The 24,868-nt window shown below is 47.3% G+C and overlaps 1 protein-coding gene across 2 annotated transcripts; it reads right to left on the reverse strand.

Moving 5' to 3' along the window:
- Nucleotides 1-2,075: 2,075 nt before the first annotated feature.
- Nucleotides 2,076-17,758, reverse strand: Tuba8 (tubulin alpha 8). Of its 2 annotated transcripts, none has more exons than XM_027429340.2 (5): nucleotides 17,609-17,758; nucleotides 7,763-7,985; nucleotides 6,629-6,777; nucleotides 4,511-5,191; nucleotides 2,076-2,393 (listed from the first exon to the last, which is right to left on the reverse strand). In XM_027429340.2, the coding sequence occupies exons 1-5, from the start codon at nucleotides 17,609-17,611 to the stop codon at nucleotides 2,100-2,102; spliced, it is 1,350 nt and encodes a 449-aa protein (XP_027285141.1). In that variant the 5' UTR covers nucleotides 17,612-17,758; the 3' UTR covers nucleotides 2,076-2,099. The 2 variants fall into 2 exon arrangements, with proteins under 2 accessions (XP_027285141.1, XP_027285142.1); XM_027429341.2 differs by lacking the exon at nucleotides 17,609-17,758 and adding an exon at nucleotides 8,485-9,884.
- Between the last annotated feature and the right edge of the window lie 7,110 nt (nucleotides 17,759-24,868).

Here is a 24,868-nt window from a genome sequence, read left to right on the forward strand (position 1 = left end):
GCACACGCCTCTGAGGCATCGCTGTTGTGACTGCACACGTCGGGTTGGTATGAATCTATCAGTGACTCAATCTCTCACTTCTGTCAGTAGAGAAAACGACCCTTCCTGACAGTGGCTCTAGGCTCCCTACCACAGACAGCTGTGGAAACTGGAAAGCCCATCTCTGTGAAGGGCATGCTCTGTGCTGTTCTTCTTGCCAGACACCACCTCAGACAGCAGAGCTGGACCTGTTCTTTCAGTACCATGCTCTCCTGCATAGAAGGGCAAGAGAGCAGACTCCCTGAAGACGCCTGGCATTACATCTTTTCTCAGACAAGGACATTCTACTTCTCTCAGGGCTTCCAAGGAACAGATTCGACACCTTCTGGGAACACAGACTTGAAGAGCTATGCATTTGATGCACAAGGACCCATAGCATAATGGGGCTCCACCCTAGAGGTAAGTAAACAATAACAGCCTTCTGATCGTTCCTGAAATCCCGCTGCAGGCAGGCACTGTGTCTCCTTGGCAAATGGAGATGTGTTTCTGTTGTGTACTATTTCATGAGGAACCCAGAAGCACAAGAGTCAGAAACAGTGGAGAGGGGTCTGGTGTTGGGACCTGGCTGAACTCCACCTTGCTATCTCTAGCCGTTGATTCTCCATACCTCAGGGTCTCTAACAGAATGACCAAAACTCCATCTTGAGTGTTGAGAGCACTGGAGAAGGTGTACATAAAAGATAAGATGCAGTAGAAGCCTTCTTCAAGCCTTCAAGTGCTTATGTTTCACTTAGGAGACATCTCAGCATCCATGACGCTCTCTGAGGATGGGCAAACTCCAGCGCCTACCTGACTTCCCGCCCTCCTAGCAAGCTCCTCTCTTGCTGTCAGACCCACACTTTCTCCCTTCCATTTACATCTTGCTGTTTCGTGTGCCCAGTGTCTCTGACTCTTCTTATCTGGCCCCCACTAGTCCACAACGACACTCCAGATACTGTCATTGCTGTTTGAAATCTCTAAACACCATCTAAAATGACCTCGGTTTTTTTTTTTTTTTTACAATGTATAGAGTCATATTTCTAACTCTCTTGCTCTTGGGATAGTGCCGCGTTTGTCAGAGCGTAGACCGTAAGCATCACTATTTCGCTTTCATTTCCTGTGGTTTCCTTTTCCCATAGAAGAGGGGGTAACAGCATCCTCAGATAAGAAAACAGGAGCAAACAGGTGTATCAGCTTCTCTGTGTCTGTCATCTGTCTGTCTGAGTACAGCAGTTGAAAATTAACCCAGGGTTTCACACAGGCTAAGTGCCTGCTCACTGTGGAACTACACCCCAAGTCCTTTCGTAATTTTTATTAACAGTGTTTTGTTGTAGTTGTTATATGTCATTGATGGTGACTGCTCATCTCTCACTGTGCTGATAAATAAATTATATTTCATCATGTAAGTATGGAAAATGCACACACACATACAGGGCCAGGACTCATGGTGGTTGTCAATACCTAATGGGGGTCTTGGGATACACCCCTGATGGGAAAAGGGATGAAGTTATTTAAACACTTGAGGAATGGGTGTGATTGATCCAGACGAGCTTGGGGCTGTGCTGCAGATCCGTTTTCCTGAGCTCCTGTTTGCTGTCTCTCCACGGCATCTTCAGAGATTTTACCATTCCTCCGCCAGCCGACCCTGACTTGGGGGGTCATCAGCCTAACCTACCTAGAAAAAAGATTCCCGGTGTGCCTCCTCACCCCACCCTGTGTTTGTGACCTGTTCAGCATCACTCTCATTCTTTAGGAATGAAGCTATTCTCATTCCCTGTGTGCTCACTACCCATGCGGCTGGTCAGGAGCCCTCCTTCTAATGTAGGACAGGAACTGGGCTGGGGCTGAGAGGCCAGCCTGTCACTTTCTCTTTCTGTGGTTTCCTCTTCCCATAGAACAGTAAGCACAGCATACTAAGAAGAGAAACGGGGAGTGAGCAGGCACAGCTGCTGGTCTGTCTGTCTGTCTGTCTGTCTGTCTGTCTGTCTGTCTGTCTGTGTAAAGTGCTAGGAGGTGACCCCTAGCATGCTTAAAGTGGAGTGACACAGACAAAGAGACACAGTCATGGGGCAGGTGTATATTTAAAATTCCTCCCCCTCATTCTCCTCTTCAAATGAATCAGTCCCCACTTCTTCATAATCCTTCTCCAGGGCAGCCAGGTCCTCCCTGGCCTCGGAAAACTCTCCTTCCTCCATTCCCTCTCCGACATACCAATGTACAAAGGCCCGCTTTGCGTACATGAGATCAAATTTATGGTCCAGGCGGGCCCAGGCCTCTGCAATTGCTGTGGTGTTGCTCAGCATGCAAACGGCTCGCTGGACTTTAGCCAGGTCCCCTCCTGGAACAACCGTGGGGGGCTGATAGTTGATGCCCACCTGGGGGAACAGAGAAAGAAGACAGGCAACAGAATGACATGCAAGTTGGCCAAAGACAACGATGGGCAATCTGTTGGTAACAAGCTCCACTGGCAAGCTCTAGGCATGGGTGTGGGGTGGAACTATACGACGGGGCCGAAGGAACAAGGAAGTTGGGAACATGGGCAGGTCCAGAGGGTGTGTGCTGGGGAGAAAATAAAAGCAAAAGGAAGGGTCATGGCGGCACATGCCCAGAATTCCAGTACCATGAAGTCTGAGGCAGGAGGATCACAGGAGCTTAGAAACTAAAGGCTGGAGGAGAAATAGACAGGCTGGTAAAAGAGGAAATGACCAAGTTGATGAGTGTAGTAAATGAAATTTTGGCATAAAAGGCGGCACCTGGACTGTTTACCCAGAGAGCAAGGTGCAGGAAATCCCCTCTCTGTTAGAGGCACATCAATTTCTAGAACTGACATTACTGTCAAAGTTTATTATTTTTCTAGACATTTATCTGATGCTCCTCTTAGATTTTTTGGGGGGTTTGTTTTTGTTTTTTGTTTTTGCAATAAATTTAAGGAAGTTTCTCTGTCAGGGGTGAAGGGCTGTTAAGGAGGTCACAGGGAGAATCCAGAGCAATAAATTAAAAAGGTCCCTGGGGACAGTGTTACTACTCACAAGGCCTGGTCTCTAGTAAACAGGATTCTTAGAAGAAAAGCATAAAGAGCAACCCCAGAAGTCAAAGGTCACATACAAGCAAGCCAGCCTCCCAAGAGCTGTTAGTACCCTGAGAGGGGCAGCCTCCCAGTGGGGCTTGTACCCTAGAAATCTCCCCACAAAGGCCCCAAACCAAAGCAGACCAAGAATTATAGGAAACTGGAAGGCATGAAGATGGCAAACCATGGTGTCATCTGTAGGACACTGAGAACCATGGCACTGCCCCAAACTAACATACATTACCAGGCCATTGTGCTTAAGCTGCCAACCTCTGGGATCCATTGCTTTAAAGCATACATCTTCAGATAGCACAAGCCGCAAGGCACATGGCCGCTAAACAAGCAGCCAGCCACAGATGTGAAAGCGATAGACATTTTGCCACATCTTGTATCTTGCTGGTGTGGCTCTAGCCAACACAGGCCTCTCTTCCCTTCTCAACAGTGACACTGTAGACCTGAGTCAAACTGGGGACATTCTCCCGAGGAGAATGTCAACTGGTGAGGCTTAGCAATATGCATTCTGCAGGCAGGAACCTTTCTGAAAAACAACTGTCAGTGCTAACACTGCCTTACTCATCTTTCCATATGGGACTTCAGAGAAAGCTTAAAACGGAGGCAGGGGAACCCCTCTGTGTTCATCACTCCACTATCCCCACATGTCTTTCATTTTCCTTTCTTTCCCATTAACTCCCTTTGTAGCTCATGTAATTATTTCAGTCAAAAAAGAGAACTCCAGTTTTTGGATGACCTTGACTGCCTTGGCCAGAATGACCAAACTGACACATAAAAATAGGTAGTATCTAGGAAGGGAAGGTGATGAGTGTCACAAGTAGTGGCGGGGTGAGCAGGAAGGCTATGTGCCCTTGCTCTGTAGGAGGGAGGGACAAAAGTGAGACTTCATGACAAATGGATTCAGTCACACAAAGACTGGGCCCTCCCTCAGTCTTACTCTAAGCTGAATAAGGCATATAGGGTAAACAGTTAACTAAAGCACATCTTCTTTTTTTGGGGGGGGGAGAAAAGGATTATGCCTCCCTAGCAATTTGAATCGTTTAGTTGACTCTAAAATTAAAATGTACCTAGAAGGGTAAAATATCCCTTAAATTAAATTTTCTTTTCTGCAAATTGAAATGAATTGCAAGTCCTCAAGGCATTGTGATTCAGGTCCCTCAGTTTAAAAAAAGAAAAAGTCAAAGATGGTTAACTAATCTTAAATAGCAGCAATCTCGTGCACTTTTCTAAAATGGCTTAAGGAGACCAGCCTTCAAGAGCTGAATGTCGCAATCAAAGTTGAATGAAGTCAGTGTTTCATTGGTTTAAGTCATCTTCAGCGTTATCATAAAGACCAGAAGCTCCAAGATTTGTTCTCCCCCATAATCCCCTCTGCACCCAGTACTCTGCCCACCCCAAGTCATCAGTTCTCACCTTGAAGCCTGTGGGACACCAGTCAACGAACTGGATGGTTCTCTTAGTCTTGATGGCAGCAATGGCGACATTGACATCCTTGGGTACCACGTCACCTCGATAGAGCATGCAGCAAGCCATGTATTTGCCATGACGTGGGTCACACTTCACCATCTGGCTGTTGGGCTCAAAACAGGAACTGGTGATCTCTGCCACAGATAGCTGCTCATGGTAGGCTTTCTCAGCAGAAATGATGGGTGCGTAAGTGACCAACGGGAAGTGAATTCTGGGATAGGGTACCAGGTTGGTTTGGAACTCGGTGAGATCCACATTGAGGGCTCCATCAAAGCGGAGAGAGGCAGTGATTGAGGACACAATCTGGCTGATGAGGCGGTTGAGGTTGGTATAGGTGGGGCGCTCGATGTCTAGGTTCCTGCGGCAGATGTCATAGATGGCTTCGTTGTCCACCATGAAAGCACAGTCTGAGTGTTCTAGCGTCGTGTGCGTGGTCAGGATGGAGTTGTAGGGCTCCACCACCGCTGTGGACACCTGTGGTGCTGGGTAGATGGCAAATTCCAGCTTGGACTTCTTGCCATAGTCAAGGGAAAGACGTTCCATCAGCAGAGAAGTGAAGCCAGAGCCTGTGCCCCCTCCAAAGCTGTGGAAGATGAGGAAGCCCTGCAAGCCGGAACAGGCATCTGTCTGGGGAGAGCCAGAAACAAGGAGAAATCACAAGAGTCCTGAGACCCCCACATGGAGACAAATGCAGACAAACTCCGCTGTCTGCCATACCCCATCCTCAATATATTTACGTCAGGAAAATCATAATGGCCTATAAGGGATAAGGCACAAAAGAGGTTGTTTTGATCTTGGGAGGTATGGTTACTGTCTAAACTGACAAACTATACCTTGATACAAAAAGCTCTGACCTGGAGCTGGCCAAAGCAGGAGTAGGAACTCTCAGAGTTGCCAGAGTGGTAGGCCTTGCCTTCTGAGAGCTCGAACCTTGCCTGCTACACCTGTCCTTGACGTATAATTTTATGGGCATGGCTGACATGCACATCTCAAACTTGAAAAGGGCTCAGGGAGGGAGATAAAAGGAGCTATGTTTTTTTTTTCTCGTAAGATTTTGAAATTCTGAGATTTAAGAAGGTGTTTTTAGGTTGACAAATCACAGCTGTGTATATTTACGGGGGCACAGTGTGCTGCTGTGTGGCTTTTGTGTGCATCGTGGAATGACCACATCGAGACAAGCAACATGTCAATGAATTCCCAACTTGTAAACTCTTCAGCCTGTTATTAACCTTTCCAAAGGCCTCCCTCCCGCTTGGCTACACCCTCGTCTTGGAAGGCTCTGGGATGGCCAGTGAGTTAGCATCATGTTTTCAGCAAGCACCTGATGTGCAGGGAGCACTCCATGTGGACTCCTGGCAGAACTAAGAGAATTCATAGACTCTTAGAATTTTCCCAGAGGATGTGAGCTATGATCATTCCATCCAGTGCTTCTGAGCTTTTGAGCACCACAAGTCTGTCAATTTTTCCCCACCACATGGAAACAGAGAGCTTTAAAAAGACAAAAGTGATGTAACCCACAATGCAGCTTTGTAGTCAAGAGCCTGATTCACACCCTAACTCTGCACCCTCTAGCACACTTAACTCGCATGACCCAAGTGTGACCCCAGCCCAAAACTCCTGTATCTGCCTGTTACAACGGAAATACCTCTCTTGTTTGTTTATTAGAGAGCAAAAGAATGTGTGTAATCAGAACTTGTAGTGTATATATCAGTACTCAAATGTGTAAACAAATCTCTTCCTCGATTCTTCCAAACAAATGCTTTACTAACCCATGTTTCTAGCTTTAACCTTGGTCTGTAGGGTAGGCCAGTGTACCCAGACAGACGGAGGTATCTTATTCCTGGGAGTGTTCCTTCTGAAAATGAGCAGAGGCCTAGTGGTACAGCCTGTAGAACAGCATGTGTATGACATGACAAGGCCCTGGATTTGATCCTCAGCACCAACAAACAAACAAACATTCCCAAGAACTCTAGGACCTATACCTGCAGCCAGCTGACACATAACCTCTTCCCACCGGACACCAAGCCTGAGCAGACGGGCTCTGCCCTGCGCTGTTGTGCTTACCAGCTTACGGATTCGGTCCAGCACCAGGTCAATACTTTCCTTGCCCACTGTATAGTGCCCACGGGCGTAATTGTTAGCAGCATCCTCCTTCCCTGTGATCAGCTGCTCAGGATGGAAGAGCTGGCGGTAGGTTCCTGCCCGGACCTCATCTGTCAAGAGACAAGAGCCTCAGGTGCTGGTTTCCAGGAGAAATGCTCTACCCAGATCATCTGAGTATAAGACTGCACTGGAGTGAAGCCAGTCTACCCTAGAACAAGTCTAAATGGCTGAAGACACTGAGTGACAAGGGCACTAACCAAACCCGGGGCCCCTGAGCCAAGCTAGAGTGGAGGAGAAAACTTGAAGAAGCAGATTCCGGGGCTGGAGAGATGGCTCAGCCATTAAAGGCTAGGCTCACAACCAAAAATACAAGGAGAAGCAGATTCCACTCATCTAACACCAAAGCCATTTCCTCCCCTTCTTTCCTTCCCTCCACCTGGATCTGGATCCTCCAGGACACTCTCCGAGAAGCCCAAGGAACCCTGTTCTGAGAAAGCCGGAATCCACCTGTGTGTTTCTAAATAAGGAGTCGCAGTGTCCCGAAAATGCAGCACCTCTACTTGTGGCTACTCTCACCCCACCTTGACTGTGAAGTACTGCAAGGTTAGAATCAGACCCCTGAGGCCAGCCTGCAACTGTAGTCAGAAACCTACTCTTTGGGAAATGGACTGTTTGAGAGGTTTTTTGAGACAGGGTTTCTCTGTGTAACAGCCCTGACTGTCCTGGAACTTGCTCTGTAGACCAAGCTGGTCTGGAACTCACAGAGATCCACCTTTCTCTGCCTCCCAAATACTGAAATTAAAGGTGTGTGCCACCACTACCTGGATGAGAGGTTTCTAATAGTTTCTAAAGCTTTTTGATTTTTAACCCCCTACTATCAGTAACAAGTTCGGCCATTTCTATCTGTCACTGCAGGTTGAAGAAGCATTTTGTTCTGCAGAGCTGAGCCTTTTGACCCCTACAACAAACTCCCCAAGGAGCTGAGGGAAGTCACATGGAGGGTGAGTTCTAGTTGGCTCACTCACACCTTTCAACTCAGAAGTCAACACCCCTGCACTTTGCTGTTTCAGTGGAGCCGCCTTGGCCAGTACTCACCTACTACAGTAGGTTCCAAGTCAACCATGACAGCCCGGGGCACATGCTTTCCATTTCCAGTCTCACTGAAAAAGGTGGTGAAGGAGTCATCGTCGTTGACCTTGCTGGCCTGAGTGCCGAAGGTTCCATCTGCCTGGATGCCATGTTCCAAACAGAAGAGCTCCCAGCAGGCATTGCCAATCTGAACTCCAGCTTGACCCACGTGGACTGATATGCATTCCCGCTGGGGAAACAGGGTGCATCCAAGTCAGAGAACCCAAGTCGCTGTACACGAGCTGAGGCACCACATCTAAAGACTGTCTCTCTCTCCCTCACTTTCGCCAGCAGGGTGCTCAAGCCTACAGCCTCACCATTCCACAACAGGGATGTGTCTAGGTTTCCAGGTGCCTGGCACCACTACATCTGGCACAAGACAAGGGCCCAAAGAAGTCAAAGACAGCTACAGACTAACCTTAGCTTTACAACACATGGTGTCGGTGTTCACACTACTTCCTAAACACTGATCTTCTGAAACGTCACACACACACGGGGGTGCATACAGAGCCTGGGACTATCACAGGCAGCCACCATTGACACAGTCAGGGTTATGGCTACAAATGTAGAAATAATAAACGCACTATATACCATCAAGGCCAGTGAATGGTGAGAAATTAGAAACACTTTTGGAGCTACCTTTAACTACCTCATTGCTTAGATCAGACCAAGTATTAAGTAAAACTCACCTTTTGAGTGTCCTTCTATTGCTGATTAAAAGCTTCAAGTGTCCAGTTGATCCCAGCATTAATCATCACATGAGGATAAAGTGTGTGTGTGTGTGTGTGTGTGTGTGTGTGTGTGTGTGTGTGTGTGTGTGTGTATTGTGAACCCTTCCAAACCAGATGTGCAGGAAAAATGGACTCATCCTCCACCCCTTTCCAGCCTGTGGGGAAGCAGTGGCCCACACAGGGTGACTCTGAACTGTGATACCTGCCAGAGCCCAGCAGGGAAGCGTGTGCCTGGTCTAGAGGTTTCTATTCTTATCCATGACCTGATGTGGCACTTTCCAGCTCTGGGTAACCCAAGCCAGGAGCAAAGCCTCCGGAGAGCATGGCTGGAGGGCATGGCTGGTCCAGCAGTGTCCACATCCAAGTTCAGACTCCTGGGAATTCAGAAGCCTCTCCAGGCACAGGAGAGGAGCAGATGCCCTGAGCATCTCCAAGGACCAGAGCTTTTAGGACCCATCACTCCCTGGTTGGGTTTTGCAGCTGAGTCCCTACTCTCCCCATCCCTCTGCTAGCCCTTGCCACTAGAAGGAAAGTGTGCAGGCATTCGAAGCCATCCATCTGGAGCACAGAGCTGCAGACTACAGCCCAGCAGTGCTTCCCAGTGCCCAGTGAAGGGTTTCACTCACAGCTTACCCACAATGCCCAGGGAAGGGTTTCACTCACAGCTTGCCCACACCTGGGTTCACGGGTAGACATCTCAAGACATACATTTGTTGAGCTGTATGACCTTGGCTGCGTCACTTAACCTCTCCTCATCTGAAAATAAGCTTTTAGCCATGTCTGTCATTGGCTTTACCATTGTCACCATAAGGCACAATCTTCTAGCTCCTCCTCCACTCTCGGGGAGCACAGGTGAGGAGTCAGAGCTTAAAGGCTCCCATTCTTACTCCCTTTGTTGAGAGCCTGTTTTCTACTGCCATTTTAGGGCTAAGGAAAGCACACCCTACACCGAGTGGTGGTCCCACACTAAGCATGTTATTAATGACACAAAGCTACAGCACGCATTCAGTAAGAAGCCATGGCTTCTCAGGAAGGCACCTGACACTGTGGGTGTCGGCCTGCATGGAACCTGATCCTGTATCTCCTCCTCCAAATTATAGTCTCATCTGTAGCCCCAAATTTCAGCTTTCTGAGATTTATCTCTTCAGGTCACCATCGTATACCAACCACCCCTGGCTTATTGAGGGTGCTGTATGGTTTCCAGTCTGCTGGCTTCCTTCTGGAACACTCTAGGCCTTTCCAGGGAAGATGAAGGGTTATTGAAGAAAGAAAAAAAAGTTCATGAGGTGAAGAGCATAAGATAGTAGTGACCTGCAGCCAGCAACACATGATCCAGTTTTTTGATCTCTTTGATGCCCTTCCCTTTTCTGGGGATGGGGGCGGGGGCGGGTGTGAAGGTTTGGTTTCTCGAGACAGGCTTTCTCTGTGTAATAAATAGTCCTGGCTGTCCTGGAACTCGCTTGTAGACCAGGCTGGCCTTGAACTCACTAAGATCCACCTGCCTCTGCCACCTGAGTCCTGGAATTAAAGGTGTGTTCCACCAGCACCCGGCTCTCTCTCTCTCTCTCTCTCTCTCTCTCTCTCTCTCTCTCTCCATGTATTTCTTATGTACACAGTGTTCTGCCTGCATGAAGGCCAGAAGAGGGCACTAGATCTCATTATAGATGGCCATGAGCCACCATGTGGTTGCTGGGAATTGAACTCAGGACCTCTGGAAGACCAGCTAGTGCTCTTAACCACTGAGCTATATCTCCAGCATCCCCCCACCACCACCTCAATCTTATATGAATAAATAAATATCTTTACAAAGAGCCTCTCTTTTAGCCCCTTCCCTCTTCTCTCTCTTCTAGAGTAAAAACCCAACAAAAGGAAAACATCCTGAGAAAAACACATTTGTGCTGTCGTCTCAAGCTGTACTTTTCATTCTATCACTGAGCTACTCCACAGAGAGTTCTTTTCATGCCCACTAAACACCTATGAGCCAAATGATGGAGTAACAGTGCCCTGTCATACTTCCTCCTTACATATTCTCTCTCTTCCTCCTCCTCTTCCTCCTCCTCCTCCTCCTCCTCCTCTTCCTCCTCTTTCTCCCCTCTTCCTCCTTATATATTCTCTCTCTCACTCTCTCTCTCTCTCTGGCAAACTAGACAAGCAATTCACTACTGAGACACACTCTCTGTCTCAATTCATCAGAAATGAGAGTGGTGGCAAGAACTCTATACCATACCAAAACCATGTTAGAAGCAGAACAGCTACATAAACTATGCAGACTTTGAATTATAACTTGAACAAATCAAAATAGAAAAATGCACTAATTTTAATTAAGTATAATAAAAATAAGGTTAGGTATGAAAATGCTTTTACTGTCTAGAATTAGTATCTGAAGCACCTAGCAATAAAATATATCTGTATTTAAAGTACTATTTTTTAAATTTTTAACAGTATCAGAGATGAAACCCAGGGCCTTCAAATGTTAGCCAAGTGAGCTACTCCTACCTTTAAAAACACATTAATAAACACGAGAGAAGTAGATATGGCCTTAAATGATAATTATTACACCTAAGCAATAAACAGATGGGTGGCATTATACTCATCTACTTTTCTGGAGGTTTAAATTTTTTCGTAGTAAAAGTGAAGATAATAATAAAACACTATAACTAATAATAAAAGAAATAGATGAAAAGTAGGAGTTAGAGACTCCATCATGTTAGCCTGGTTCTTCTCGTCTCTCACAGCCACTTACTCAAATGACATTTGCTAAGGGCCCATCCTGTGAGGCTAAGTGAAAATTACAACGCTACATAAGGAGAGCTTGCCTCCACAATCCAGGTCCTGGGCTTCACCTCGGTTTCCTGTTTGGGATTTTTCATGGCTAGCTTGGTATTGATGTCCACTACCAGGTAGATGCAGCCACCATCTACCCCAAGGCACCAAAAGTTCAGACCAAGAGGGAGGCAAGAGGTTGGGGTGCAAAGGGTAAAGTTTAGATGCAAGTAGATTACAACTTATACACAGTTTCTGGGAATCCTGTGGTCTATGAACATCCTCAGAATTCCAGGGGATGATTTGCTCATAGTAGGGTACTACAGTTTGCACCTGGAATGCCTTCCAAAGGGTCACGTGTTAAAGGCCTGACCCTCAGCCTCTGGCACTATTGGAAAGTAGAGGAGGCCGAGAGGTAGAGTCCAGCAGTATGTGTTTCGGTTCTCAGGGGCATACCCTCATGGGACTGTGGAACCCCAGGCTCTCCCTCTTTTTTTCTTTTGCTCCTTAGCCATCAAGTACATAGTTTGTCACTTGCTTCCACCATGTCCCAATAGGGACAACCAAGCACACACCAAAACCTCCAAAACCGAGCCAAAATAAACCCTTCAATTCATAAGTACCTAACCTCAGGGTTTGTTGCCCTGGCAGAAGCTGGCACAGGGGCAGCTTCTCTACATTGTCTGCTCAGCCATCCCTCCTTCTGCCTGAAGTTCCACAGGGTTGAGCACTGGAGACCAGTGTGACACTCTTGGGAAGCCAGTCCCCACACCCAGGAAAGGTCATCCATCTGCCATGGTGAGGATGAGATGTAAGCTCCCAACACTCAGCACATAGGTGGACTGGCCCCATGGATGACCTAATGATTCCTTCTCCATCTCAGGTAGGTTAGACTGAGGCACAGAGAGGCTTAGAAAACCAAGGTTAGACTGAAAATGCACAGCAGTGCAGCAAGAATGCCTGGCCTAAAACCCAGGGCTTTCCCGAGTCCAGCCTGAGCTCTGGCCTTTGTCACTACAACCTCCTAACTCACCCTTACCCTGAATTTCTAGGGCCTTGGGGTGCAGCTGCATGTCCCTCAGTGCTAGCCTGGTAGTGACGTCAATACCAACCTAACCATGCAACACTCCTAATGGGAAATGCTCTCTGCACAGAAATGCTGGGAGAGCATCGGGAGCCAGTCCCTTTTAAAGTGACTCATCTTCCTCTGCCTCTACCAAGAGTCTGTTCCTCAGGATAAGCTGTGCAGCCAAGGATTCGGGGCAAAGGTAAGCTGAGTTAGCAAGGGTATTTCAGTCATATGCTGCTCCAAACTCATATCTCAGGTTCCCCTTGGTAGCCAGAGTTCCTGTCCCCTCCCCCTCTTGATTCTATTTTGAATCTGGGCCTGTGGAACTCTGTTCTCCTGGGTCCCTGTAAGGGAAGGCTCTGCATGCTGCCAGAGCCTCAGAACTCAGCAATGCAGGGGGTAAAGGGTGATAGAGAGGCCTATACACCCCTCAAGAAAAGTGACATCCCTCAACAGACCTGATAAACCAAACACCACCTCCAAAAGTTCATCCCAACATGGTAAATACTGTCACATGCAAGAAGGTTCTAAGTGGCAGCCTGCTGATGCCATTTTTCAGGACTCCAGTTAAATGTCACTCCCTACTGGCAGGAAGTAAGGATAACCACAGACTGCCGCAGGGTCCCTGCTGGGTTTTCTCATGATTGCCTTTCTGTTTATCACACAACATTCAGCCATGATGGTGGCTTCTTTGAGTGTCTGCCTTTTCCTGATACCGAGACTAAACTCTATGGGTAAGCAACTCAATCTCCAGCACCAAGCACAGTGCTTGAGCATAGCAGAGATAAGCAGAATAAGAGCCCTCCATGGTTTTACAGACTGTTTAACACAAAGAAGAGCTCATGGGAGTTCAACGAAGGAACCCACAACTGCCAACTTGGTCTGCTGAAGAAGGAAAATCGACAGGCCCCTGATGCATTTAGACGGCCTGGGGGTATGTTTGGGTGTGCTTAGGAATAGCGAACAAGATACTGGAGAATTCAGGACATGTCCCACAACTGCCAGTTTATTTAAGCATGAGTTCATGAAGGGCAGAGCTGGTGGGACAGCTGTGTCCCCTCTGCCCATCCTCCATGGAGAGCAGATGTCACAGGAAATAATAGTCTAGAACTCTGCAGCCTTTAGAGCCTACTGCAAGAAACCCTTGTGTTGATACTATTTAATATATTTCCTCTATTTTAGTATTGCCAGTCCCTTTTGCTTTGTTCTCAGGGACAAAAGCTGTGTACTCTCCTCAGAGGAAGAATGCTCAGAGTCTTATGACATCATTTTGAGGCAGTGACACAGCTCAATATGGCAGAGAAAGTTCAAGCATGTTTAAGACCCTGGACTGGAAAAAAAAAAAGTCAGTTCAAGGTTTCACACAAAAAAAATATTAACAGTGCAGTATTTCTCTAGGAAAGTTAGTGACTCAGACCAGCATCAGAAACCATGCGAAGGACTAAGACAGATCCATTGTCCCCTGGCCACCTGTGTGCTCAGTTGCCATGCAGTTGCTCTCAGGAAGCCTATTACCACAGAATTATTTCTAGTTGTTGGGCTAGAATTAAAAAAAAAAAAAAATCACATATATTTTAAGACCTAGGTCACAAAGCTGACAAATGAAAAGTAGATCCATAGTGTTCCAAAGGGATAATTAAAGCAATGGCAAACGTGATTCATCAAAGATTGCATTATCTCTGCTCAGACCCTTCAATTAGAGTGTATTTGGGATCACTGGCAAGAGAGAAAAGACAGCAAATGAGCAACAGCCTGAACAGAGCTGACCTAAATGAGCATCAGTGAGGGAAGGCAACTCAGGAGTGGGGCTCAGATGATGGAGGCAGCAATGGTGCTGATGAGAGACAAGTAGCGGGGTGCTTGGTAAGGAGATTCTAGTGCAAGAGACCCTGTGATGGCAAAGGCCCTTGGGCCTCAGCTAGCTTTGAGACAGGACAGGCTTCAGTCTTCAGTGCAATGTGCATGCTTTTTCCACGATCTTCCAGGAGAAAGGAAATGCCCACCACAAAGGCCACAGAATTGTCAACTCCCCGGTAGCCCAAGAAAGTGAACAGTTGGTCCACTTCCTTCCTCAAACAATACCACATCCTCCCTCTCTTCCCAATCACTGACCTGGTCACCAGCCATTTCCTCCTCAAAGTTAACTTTTCATCCTAGAGGCCTCAGGGTCATCAAGGTCACCTAGGAGCCCCCTCATCAAGAACACATAGCAAACAGTTGGCAACAGCATTAATGCCCCTAATCCTCCCTCAGCTGTGCACTAGCTTGATCCTAAAAGATTTCTATCAAAACTCACTTAACATTTTAACCTATCATTTTAACCAAGGGCCCATGACTCAGGAGCAGGTACCCAAGTACCTAGGAGAAGAAACCTGCCCTTGGTGACAGAAAGGGAGAGATGGCTATAGCCTCCATGGTGCTCTGGGCCACAATGCTCATCTACTTTGCACAGATTAGGGTTTACAAATTGACCATTCTAGTCTTTCGGGAATGAGGGGGGTCTGGGGATGCAGCTCAAAGGTAGCACAGTTGCCAAGCATACAAGGCTTGGCCTCAGGATTCCCCATACACCCCATGTAAAAAGAAAGGAAGAAAAGCATCATCGAGTCTCCCAGCTGCTCAGGAGGCTGAGGGAACAGAAAGAACACAAGTTTAAGGGCAGCCTGGGCACTGTAATGATACCCATCTCAAAATTAAAAATAAAGAGGAGGGAGGAGTTAAAAAGAAAAAACGTCACTAAGAGGTTCTGTGAATGAGAACTGTTGTCCATCAAGACAGTGCTAGGCATTAAGGAATGTTCTCCGTACACAAAACTCAGGGGTTCACAATAAAATGATGGGCTCTTTTCAAGATATTTGACCATTTAGGTTTTCAGAACCATTTCAACTTCACCATTTTTTGTTTTGTTTCCCAGGTGTATTCAGCACACACTGGCATTGTTCACAGGTTGGATTACTGTCTTGCCCCCTTCTCCAAATATCTTGTAGGCTCTACTCAGAGTCTGTAGATACTCAGATCAGAATGTCTAAAGTATGGATGTGAAAGCACTTTGAAAACCTTAAAGCACTGGGAACTGTAAATGTTAAATATCAGTTCTACAGGCTGTGGCCAAATAAACAAAGCAAGTCTGATAATTGAGGCCACAGAGATGGCTCAACAGGTAAAAGCACTTGCTAAACAAGCCTGATGACTTGAGTTTGATCACCAAATTTCATGGTGAAAGGAGAACACTGATACACAAACACACACATGCCTGCGAAAACACACTAAGAAGTATTTTGATTTTTTTTTTTCTGGGTGTGATAGTGCACGCCTTTAATCCCAGCACTCAGAATGCAAAATGGATCTCAGAATTTGAGGCCAATCTGATCTAGAGAGCAAGTTCCAGGACAGCCAGGGCTACACAGAGAAATCCGGTCTTGAAAAAAACAAATGACTGATTATAGCAAATATGCAAAGTTGGATGATGCATAAAATAAACTTACTTACCCATCATATATGTATATTTTGTTTTGTTTTTTGAGACAGGGTTTCTCTGTGGCTTTGGAGGTTGTCCTGGAACTAGCTCTTGTAGACCAGGCTGGTCTCGAACTCACAGAGATCCACCTGCCTCTGCCTCCTGAGTGCTGGGATTAAAGGCGTGCACCACCAACACCCGACCATATATGTATATTTAAATCACTTTATAAAAGCCTAAAAATAATAAAGTGTATGCAGAGCCTTGGAAATTTGAACCAAGCCCTCTTCATTTCGTAGAAAAATCAGTCCAGAGAAGTTTAATGACCTTCCTGAAGTCACACAGCTAGCTGCATAGACAAGCGCTAAAATCTGAACTTCAGCTCTGTACTCCTTCTAAGATCCCATACCGGGGACCAGAAGTGGTTTCCTCTGGCCACTCTCTCCTGCGTTCTCAAATTCTTCAAGCTCCCAGGTGCGTCTGGGAGCTTGCTAGGGAGTGAGGAGTGATGGACAGGCTTAGAGGTAAGACTAACAGGAGGGCCAGCGCCAGAAAGTCTTGGGCACTCTCCCAAATGAACAGCCAGAGAGGAGGAAGGGTGGTGGGAGGAGGGGTGGAAAACAGGAGAAGGGGGAGAGGAGAGGGAGGAGAGAAAGAAGAGGGCGGAGGGGGAAAGGAGAGAGGGGAGGGGGAAAGGAGAGAGGAGGGGAGGGGGAGGGAGGTTCTGGCGCCGCTGCCCTGACACTGACACCATCGAGCAAGTGTGCTCGGTGAACCTGACCTTGGTCTGTGAGATATTCTGCCCCACCCGCCACCCTAACCTTTCTGCCCCACTTCTCTGCAGAAACCCCAGGGCTTCCAGGCGTGGGGGTGGGGGAGTGTGGTTGAGGTCAACTTTAGACCCGGCAGATGGGCGTCCCAGGGGCTTTTGGCAGAGCTGATGAGGCGCTGGGGGGGGTGGGGGTCTCTCTATCGATAAAGGTAGCAGCCGCTAGTGGAGACAGCCACCAGTGCGGAGTCGCTGCCTCGAAGCCAAGAAAGAAAATAAAATTAAACGGCTGAAGTCCCCAGGTCTCCAGGAAGGGAAACTTCCGAGCCCTAAAGTCTTTCTGACTTTGACCGCTGGGAAAGGTGAGGAGTCGGCACCAGCGCCAGGAGCCTGCGAAGCTGGTTGGGTCCAGGGGACCCAGCTCGAATCGAGGGTGCCCCAAACCCAAGAAGACGGCCGGAGAGTCAGCACCGGCAGCAGGCGCCTGCGGAGCTGGCCGGGTCCGGAAGACCCAGTTCGAATTGCAGTTGCCCCAAACCCAAGCCGAGGGCTGGATGTTGAGAGTGGAGACTGACCCCAGCCTGGCGCCTGTCACTTTTGATTGGGTTTGGAGACTTGACTCTATCTACTCGCCCAGCCACCCGGGTCCAGACCACCTGTCCAGAATCCCTCGGCATCCCATTTCTTCCACTCTGGTCCACGAGTGGCGGTCTCCCGGAGTGTCACTCGCCTCTCACCCGGTTCTCCAGGTCCGCCCTCCTCTCATTAGCGAGCGCGAATCTCCCTTAGGTCCCTTCAAAGGGCGAAAGGCCCCTGCCCTTCACTTTCTCTGCAAAACAAACGGTGCCTGACAACTAGATGTTTCGCGCCCCTCGCATACGACCCTTGATCCTGAACTGACCCACACCCGCTCCAAGAGAGCCCAACGGATCCAAAGCCATCCCGCAGCTACTCCGTGGCCCTGCAGCTCTCTACCGGGGCACCTGCGCGCGTCCCTGGCTAGCCCGGGGCCGGGAAGTCTCACCATCGTGGCCGCTCTGCTCGCCCGCTCGCCTCCCAGCTGGGCCTGCCCACCCCAACTGCTCCAGATACGGCCGCCTCCGCGGTTGTGACACACTACGAGGGAGGGGGCCTGAGACAGACATGCTGGGCCAGCAGCTGCCCTGCAGCATCACAGTGCCCGCGGAGGGGAGGGACCTGGGTAGGTCACAATGGCACTTCCCCTCCCACCGGCGGCTCCCTGATCCAGCCCCGCTGCTTCCCACGCCCCGGTGGCTGAGCTCCCGCGCCTAGCTGAGTCGGGAAAGCAGTCCTGTGACCGTGACACACACACGTGTGCACACATACCCGGCATCCACTCTAGATCAGCATTTGGAACGCAGTGGAAAAACACTTGGAAACAAGATGCTCATTTCTCCCCAAATGTTCACAGTCTTCCTGCTGCCAGCACTGGCTGGTGTGGTGGGAAGGCAGCTAACTGGTCTGATAGGCAGAGTCACCTCAGCCCAGGAGAGCCGGCAGGATCTGACCAGCCCCAGGTCGGGGGCCCAAGCTTCTGCTTCCACCACCGCCTGCCTGGTTACTGGAGAATTCAGTAAGATGGCATACATGGAGCTCCTGATCTACAGCAAGCACTCCATAATGGGATTCAGGAATCCAGCCGTGTTTTAAATACAGCCAGAGTTGCTCCCCATTCTCAAGTCTCTCCTCCTGACAACACTCTGCTACAAGATTCCCTCCTACGCCATCCCCAATGTGCAGAAGTCACCTCATGTACTCCAGAACGTCAGGGTTCTCGCTGCCTCTGCCCTGTGGCTACAGAGGACATTAAGAAGCAAGGGGTTTCTCTACTCTCCATCTAGTGTAGGGAGCGGGGGCGAGGGTGCCTGGCCTTGTTAAGAGCCTCTGTTCTGCCGGTGGCGCATACCTTTAATCCCAGCACTCTGAGGCAGAGGCAGGCGGACTTCTGTGAGTTGGAGGCCAGCCTGGTCTGCAGAGCGAGTTCCAGGACAGCCTCCAAAACAATGCAGTTAAACTCTGTCTCGAAAAACAACAACAACAACAACAACAACAAAAATAGCCTCTGCTCCTTAGTTACCCACAATCCTAACTGGCTCCAGATGTCCCTTTGTCTCTGGGCGAGTGGGGGCTGGATGGTTCCTATGCCTTGACTTCAACAGACTTCCCTACCAAGGGCCACTTCATACTTAAAGATGTAACCAGCCTTTTTCTCCCCCTCTTCCTCTGGTACCTGCCCACCACACAAGTCACTGAGAGAAATCAGTTCTTCAAGATGGACTTGGAGAGGCTGCGGCCAGATGATGTGCCTCTCTGTTTCCAGACATAGATGAAGACACAACCTTCCCTCCTCCTCTAAGGAGCTGGCAGAATAACCGAGGCAGTAGTTTTATTCTGTGGGCCCACCATTTGTGTATTTGCCTATTTATGAGTTTCTTGAGGATAGGATACATATTTTAAGCATCTTTGCATGTAAGAAAGCACTGAACACACTTCCCACTGATACCCAGGCTCCAAGCTGAGACTGCCCACTCCAGCTGCTCCAGATGCATCACCTCCATGGCTGTAATACACTATGGTGAGTGCTTGGGACAGACATGCTGGGCCAGCAGCTCTCCTGCAGCATCACAGTGCCCACAGAGAGGAAGGACCCAGGCAGGTCACAGTCTTATAATGTAATAGTTTAAAAAGGGAGACTCAATACTCGGGAAGCAGAAGCAGGCCAGATCTCAGCCTGGTCTACAGAGCAAGTTCCAAGTCAGCCAGGGCTACACTGAGATAGGGCTATTACACTAAGAAACCCTGTCTCAAAAAAAACAAAAAATTAAAATATAAGTAAATAAAAATGGAGACTCATAACTAAATTGTGTCCAACTCTCATGGCAAATGCTCAATAAAGAATGGTTGTTATTAAGCCAGGCAGTGGTGGTGCACGCCTTTAATCCCAGCACTCATGAGGTAGAGGCAGACATATCTCTGTGAGTTTGAGACCAGCTTGATCTACAAGAGCTAGTTCCAGAGCTGAGCGTTGGTGGCGCACACCTTTAATCCCCGCACTCGCACTCGGGAGGCAGGGGCAGGCGGATCTCTGTGAGTTTGAGGCCAGCCTGGTCTCCAGAGCGAGTGCCAGGATAGGCTCCAAAGCTACACAGAGAAACCCTGTCTCGAAAAACCAAAATTAAAAAAAAAAAAGAGCTAGCTCCAGGACAGCCTCCAAAGTCACAGAGAAACCCTGCCTTGAAACCCACCCATCCCACCCCCAAAAAAAGAATGGTTGTTATTAATTCTACAATTTAATTCTCCTCCAAACTCCAAACTTTTTCCATTCATTTATTAATATTTTATGTGCTTTGGATTACAGGTTGTATGTGTATGTGTTTCAACACTCCTATAAAATTGCAACATCTCTGTCATGTTGTTCAACTTGGTGCCTGCCCCACCAGGGCTCAGAGAAGGCACCTGAATAAGTTAATTTTTCAAGTCTTTTTCATAAGTCACTAAATATACTTTGAGCAGGCTCTTAACGACTCAGGATAAAGCTAATGATGCTAGTAACCGTGGTGGCATTCAATTGCATTCTATAGTGGGATTTGATGGAACCATGACTATATTACAAATGCTAAATCTTTTGATTCCAGAGAAACAAAAAGAATGTTGACTGTCATTTATGGAATTGTTAGCATCTTGCCCCCCCCCCCCAATTTCTTAAGCCCTAACCCCCAACGGGGTATATTTGGAGATTAAAGAGAAGAGATGGCTCAGCTCTCAAGACCACTTGTTGCTAATGACAGCTAAGCTGAGAAGACTCATACCATTGAAAATGACAATCATAATTTGACAAACAAAATACACCCAATGATACATGGGAATAAAATATTAACAGAAAAAGAATTCTTTCCATTTCAAAGAGTCAAAACAAAGTAACAGATAAAACATCGTTTTTTGGATGGCATACAGATTGCCTTCCAAAAGTGTTGAGCGCCAATTGTGTGCTGGAGTAAAAAAGTCCACTAAAGCCCAAATAAAAGGATAACAAATATTTATTTGGGGAGCACTCACACAATAATTGTACAGCACCACCGAGGTCTTCTGCCCTGAGGCTCTGTAGGCTGTGGTCCAATCCACAACCACCACCCAAGAGAGAGAGCACACAATTCCACCCCTCCCCTCCCCCACCCACCCCACTTATGTATTCACACATAGCACTTGAGACTACTTGTTGCTTTTGCGGAGGACCAGGGTTCAATTCCCAGCATCTACATGGCAGCTCCTAACTGTCTTTAACTCCAGATCCAGAGGTTCTGAGGCCCTCTCCTGGCCTGCTCAGGTGCACATACATACATGCAGACAAAGCATCCATACACACACCTATTTTTTTTAACGGATAATGCTCTAATCCAACAGGACTGGTGTCCTTAAAGAGAAGAGAGAGACTCTAGGAATGCACTCCCCTAGGCCATGTGAGGGTTCAGCAAGGAAGCCATCTGCACACCAAGGAGACAGGCCACAGGAGAATCACACCTTACCTGTACTTGATCTTGGATCTTCAGCCCAAGAAAATACATCTCTACCCTTTAAGATGCTCAGTCTGTGGTATTTTGTTTTGTCAGCCTGAGCGGACTGGCAGTGGCTTTAGAGTAAGAAATGTGTACTGGGGACTGGAGAGATGGCTCAGCATTTAGAAACACTGGCTGCTTCCCACAGGACCCAGGTTTGATTCCCAGCACTCACATGGCAGCTCACAGTTGTTTGTAACTCAGTCCAAGAAGAAGCAGTACTCTCTTCTGGCCTTCACTGGCATTTCATGCATGTGGTACCCAGACACGTGCAGGCAAACCACCCACCATACACACACCATATCACATCACATAGGACCTCATAAATATGAAAATTTTTACAAAGAGAGTAGTGTGCGCTTCTTTTTTATTTTTAAGTCCTCCTCCTTAAAATCATTGGACCTGAGCAATCCCAGAATGCTTACTCATACTCCCCAATCCCACCCCTACCCCACTTGTCCCTTCCTGAGTAGAAGTTCTGAAAGACAAAAGGACATGTTTTTCCCATCCCTATAAGGGTGTGTGTGTGTGTGTGTGTGTGTGTGTGTGTGTGTGTGTGTGTGTGTGTGGTGTTGCTTTAACTGGGCCACAGGCTGTCAAACATCTGGGTGTATCCGTGAGAGCATTTCTGAATGAAATTAGCATCAAGTTAATCAGATGCCTTCCTACACATGGATGAGCTCACCCAAATGAAGAAAGGGACAGAGTACAAGGCTAAGTTCCGGGTGACCTTTTGTGCTTTCTTGCATTTAGATTAGAACAGACACCATTGGCTCTCCTGGGTCTGCAGCCTGTAGACTTCATATCTTAACACTTTTTAGCCACAGTAATATCATGCACCACTCTTTATGCCCAATCTCTTTAGAAGTGGGTATGTGGCTCAATGGTAGAGCATCACCCTAGCAGGTTCTGGGTTTGATTCCCAGCACTGCACATGTAAATGAAATAGATCTCTTTAATCAACATCTAGGTAGATAAGTAAATAAAATGTCATTTCCTTTCCTTGGAGGAACCTAACACAATTCCCTTTCTGCAAAGAGAAAAACTATGTCAAACCCAGGCTGTTTATGAGAAAGCAACCATCCACACTGTCTGAAAAGCCTTCTGAAGGAATTCCCTCCACCTCTTCCACAGTCTGCTTAGCAGGTATGAGTCTACTTCTTCTGGGATGCATTTCTGTACAGTGAGTTCATGTTACTACAATAATTAGGATGACTCAAAGTAGAGCCATACTCATTTGAATAGGAGATAATGGCTACAGATTATACAGGAAAAGTTGGTCTTCACAGGAATGAATAAGTGTGTGTATATTTGTGTTTGTGGTATGTGCTAGAGCTTTGTATGTGCTACACCAATACTCAATAACTGATATATCCTCAGGTTTTTGTTAGTGTGGTTTTGGCCTTTTGTTTGTTTATTTGTTTTTACCAGACAGGTCTCTCTGTGTAGCTCTGTCTGTCCTGAAACTAACGCATTCTGTAGACCAGGCTGACCTCCAACTCAGAGATCCACCTGCCTCTACCTCCCTGGGATTAAAACCATGGGCCACCACCACCCAGCTTCTCTTTTACCTTTTATTCTTGAGACAGTCTCACTATGTTACATGGGCTAACCTTAAACTTACTGTGTAGAGTTTTGATCCATCAGTCCCAGCCTCCTGAAGAGCAGGGATCCAGGCCTACTGGAGATATTCATATTTATTTGTTCGGTATTTCCTGATATTGAGTAAACACTGTGTTAAGGGCTTTCTGTGCATTGTTTCATTTATTTCTCACAACAGAAGACAGAAAATAAAATTTCATCATTTTCATTGTACAGAAAAAGAATTTGAGACCTACAGAAGTCTTAGTCTGATTCTTAGTCCTCATTAACTGATAAGAGGCAGAGCTTGACTTCTGATGCCAGAGGCATGAGCTCCAGTGTGATTGTTGGCTGTGAATTCAAACTGGGAGTCCAAACCGTTCATGAAGAGGCTTATCCATGCTGGCTTAGACCTTGAGGGTCCAGATATCTAGGATGGTACAGCCAGACAAGGAGTACCAAAGATGGAGTTTGCCTTGTGGAAAGATCTAGGGAGAAGGGTCCATGGCCAGATGCCCATGGCCTGTAACAGACAGCAAGCAATATCTTATCGTGAGATAACCTGACTCTGGTACTTAGTGTTGTGTATCCCCTACCACTTTAAGTACACTCATATTTAAGTGTTAATATTCCAATATTATTATCTCAGAGTCTGAAGGGCATTTGGAAAAGGGAGGATGCACTTATTGGCCATAGTGCCACAGGCACAGAGGCCCCCCCTTTCAAGTCTCCACAGTTACAGCAGCTGTAATTAGTCTACCACCAGGGAAAAAAGCAAATCTCAGGACAACTGTAAGACCATCCAGTCCCACCAGCCCTCCCTCTAGGTAATTCTTCCAAAGTCAACATTAGGGTGGCTGGATCACTTTTGTCTTAAGTTGGAGAAGACATCATCTTCACACTGGCCCTGATTCTCCTACATGCCCACTCATGCTGGCTGGCTGATGTCACAAATGGTAACTCTCATGGCATCATCTCTTTGGCTTTAGTTTCAACTCCTGTTCAACTCACCGGCCTGGGAGTGGGAAGAGCTTTTTAATGACACCAGTTAACCACACACACCACACACATGGAACTAGGCTGAAGGGAACAGGACGCAATGGGTGCTTGGAGCTGAATGTCAAGGACAGCAAACAAAATCCAAAGGCCATTAAGATTAAAAAAAACAAACAAAACAAAACTTTTATCTCCTTCACCAATTGCTTCAGACACCCTAGAGGCTGGCACCTAAAGCTTAGATCCCTCAAGTCATCTGAAGTAATGTCAACTCAGGTAACCACCTGCATATATTAAAGAAACTGAGGTACATGAAAGATGATTTGTCAAAGATAGAGGAGTTGAGACATCAAGCCACAACTTATAGTCTCAGGGACTGCACTCCTAAATAACATCCCACAGCGTCCACTCACTCACACAGCAAAAGTGCTCCATTGTTGCATACAAAAAAAAAAAAAAAAAAAAAAAAAGCCAGGCTGGAGAGTGGAGAGATGGCTCAGAGGTTAAGAGCACTGGCTGCTCTTCCAGAGGTCCTGAGTTCAGTTCCCAGCAACCAACATGGTGGCTCACAACCATCCGTTATGAGATGTGGTGTCCTCTTCTAGCCTGCAGAAGAGGCTAGAAGACATACATGCAGACAGAACACTGTATACATAATAAATCTTTTTTTTAAGTCATGAAGGGATTACTTATCCTTGCAACTTGGCAGTAGTTTGTGCTTAGCGTGCTTAAGACTCTGAGTTTCCACACACACACACACACACACACACACACACACACACACACACACAGAGAGAGAGAGAGAGAGAGAGAGAGAGAGAGAGAGAGAGGACACAAGAACATATATTTTGACCATTGTCTTTAGCACCCATGAAAACAAGTCATTGTCACTCCTCTAGGAGACCATAAAACCTATGAATGGGACAAACCACCACTCAGAGAGGAGAGACGCTAAACTCAGAATTTTGTAGAGGTGTGAGTGTTTGCTGGAAGGTGGCTACCATCCACTGCCAAAGAGAGACTGGGAATGGGTTTGGTGGCATCCCTCATAGGATCACAGACAATGTTGCCAGCTCCCAGCTTTGTTCTAGACTAAGGAGAGGAAACAGGATCTCAGACAACCATTTGGAGAG

This window comes from Cricetulus griseus, chromosome 8 (assembly GCF_003668045.3).
Source record: "Cricetulus griseus strain 17A/GY chromosome 8, alternate assembly CriGri-PICRH-1.0, whole genome shotgun sequence".
NCBI lineage: Eukaryota > Metazoa > Chordata > Mammalia > Rodentia > Cricetidae > Cricetulus > Cricetulus griseus.

Excerpts from the sequence above, each read along its gene's own strand:
- Tuba8 (XM_027429340.2), bottom strand. Across the intron at positions 6,778-7,762 it reads CTTGGAACCTACTGTAGTAG|ATGAGGTCCGGGCAGGAACC; the intron begins GTGAGTACTGGC and ends GTCTCTTGACAG. Across the intron at positions 5,192-6,628 it reads TGGACCGAATCCGTAAGCTG|ACAGATGCCTGTTCCGGCTT; the intron begins GTAAGCACAACA and ends GGCTCTCCCCAG.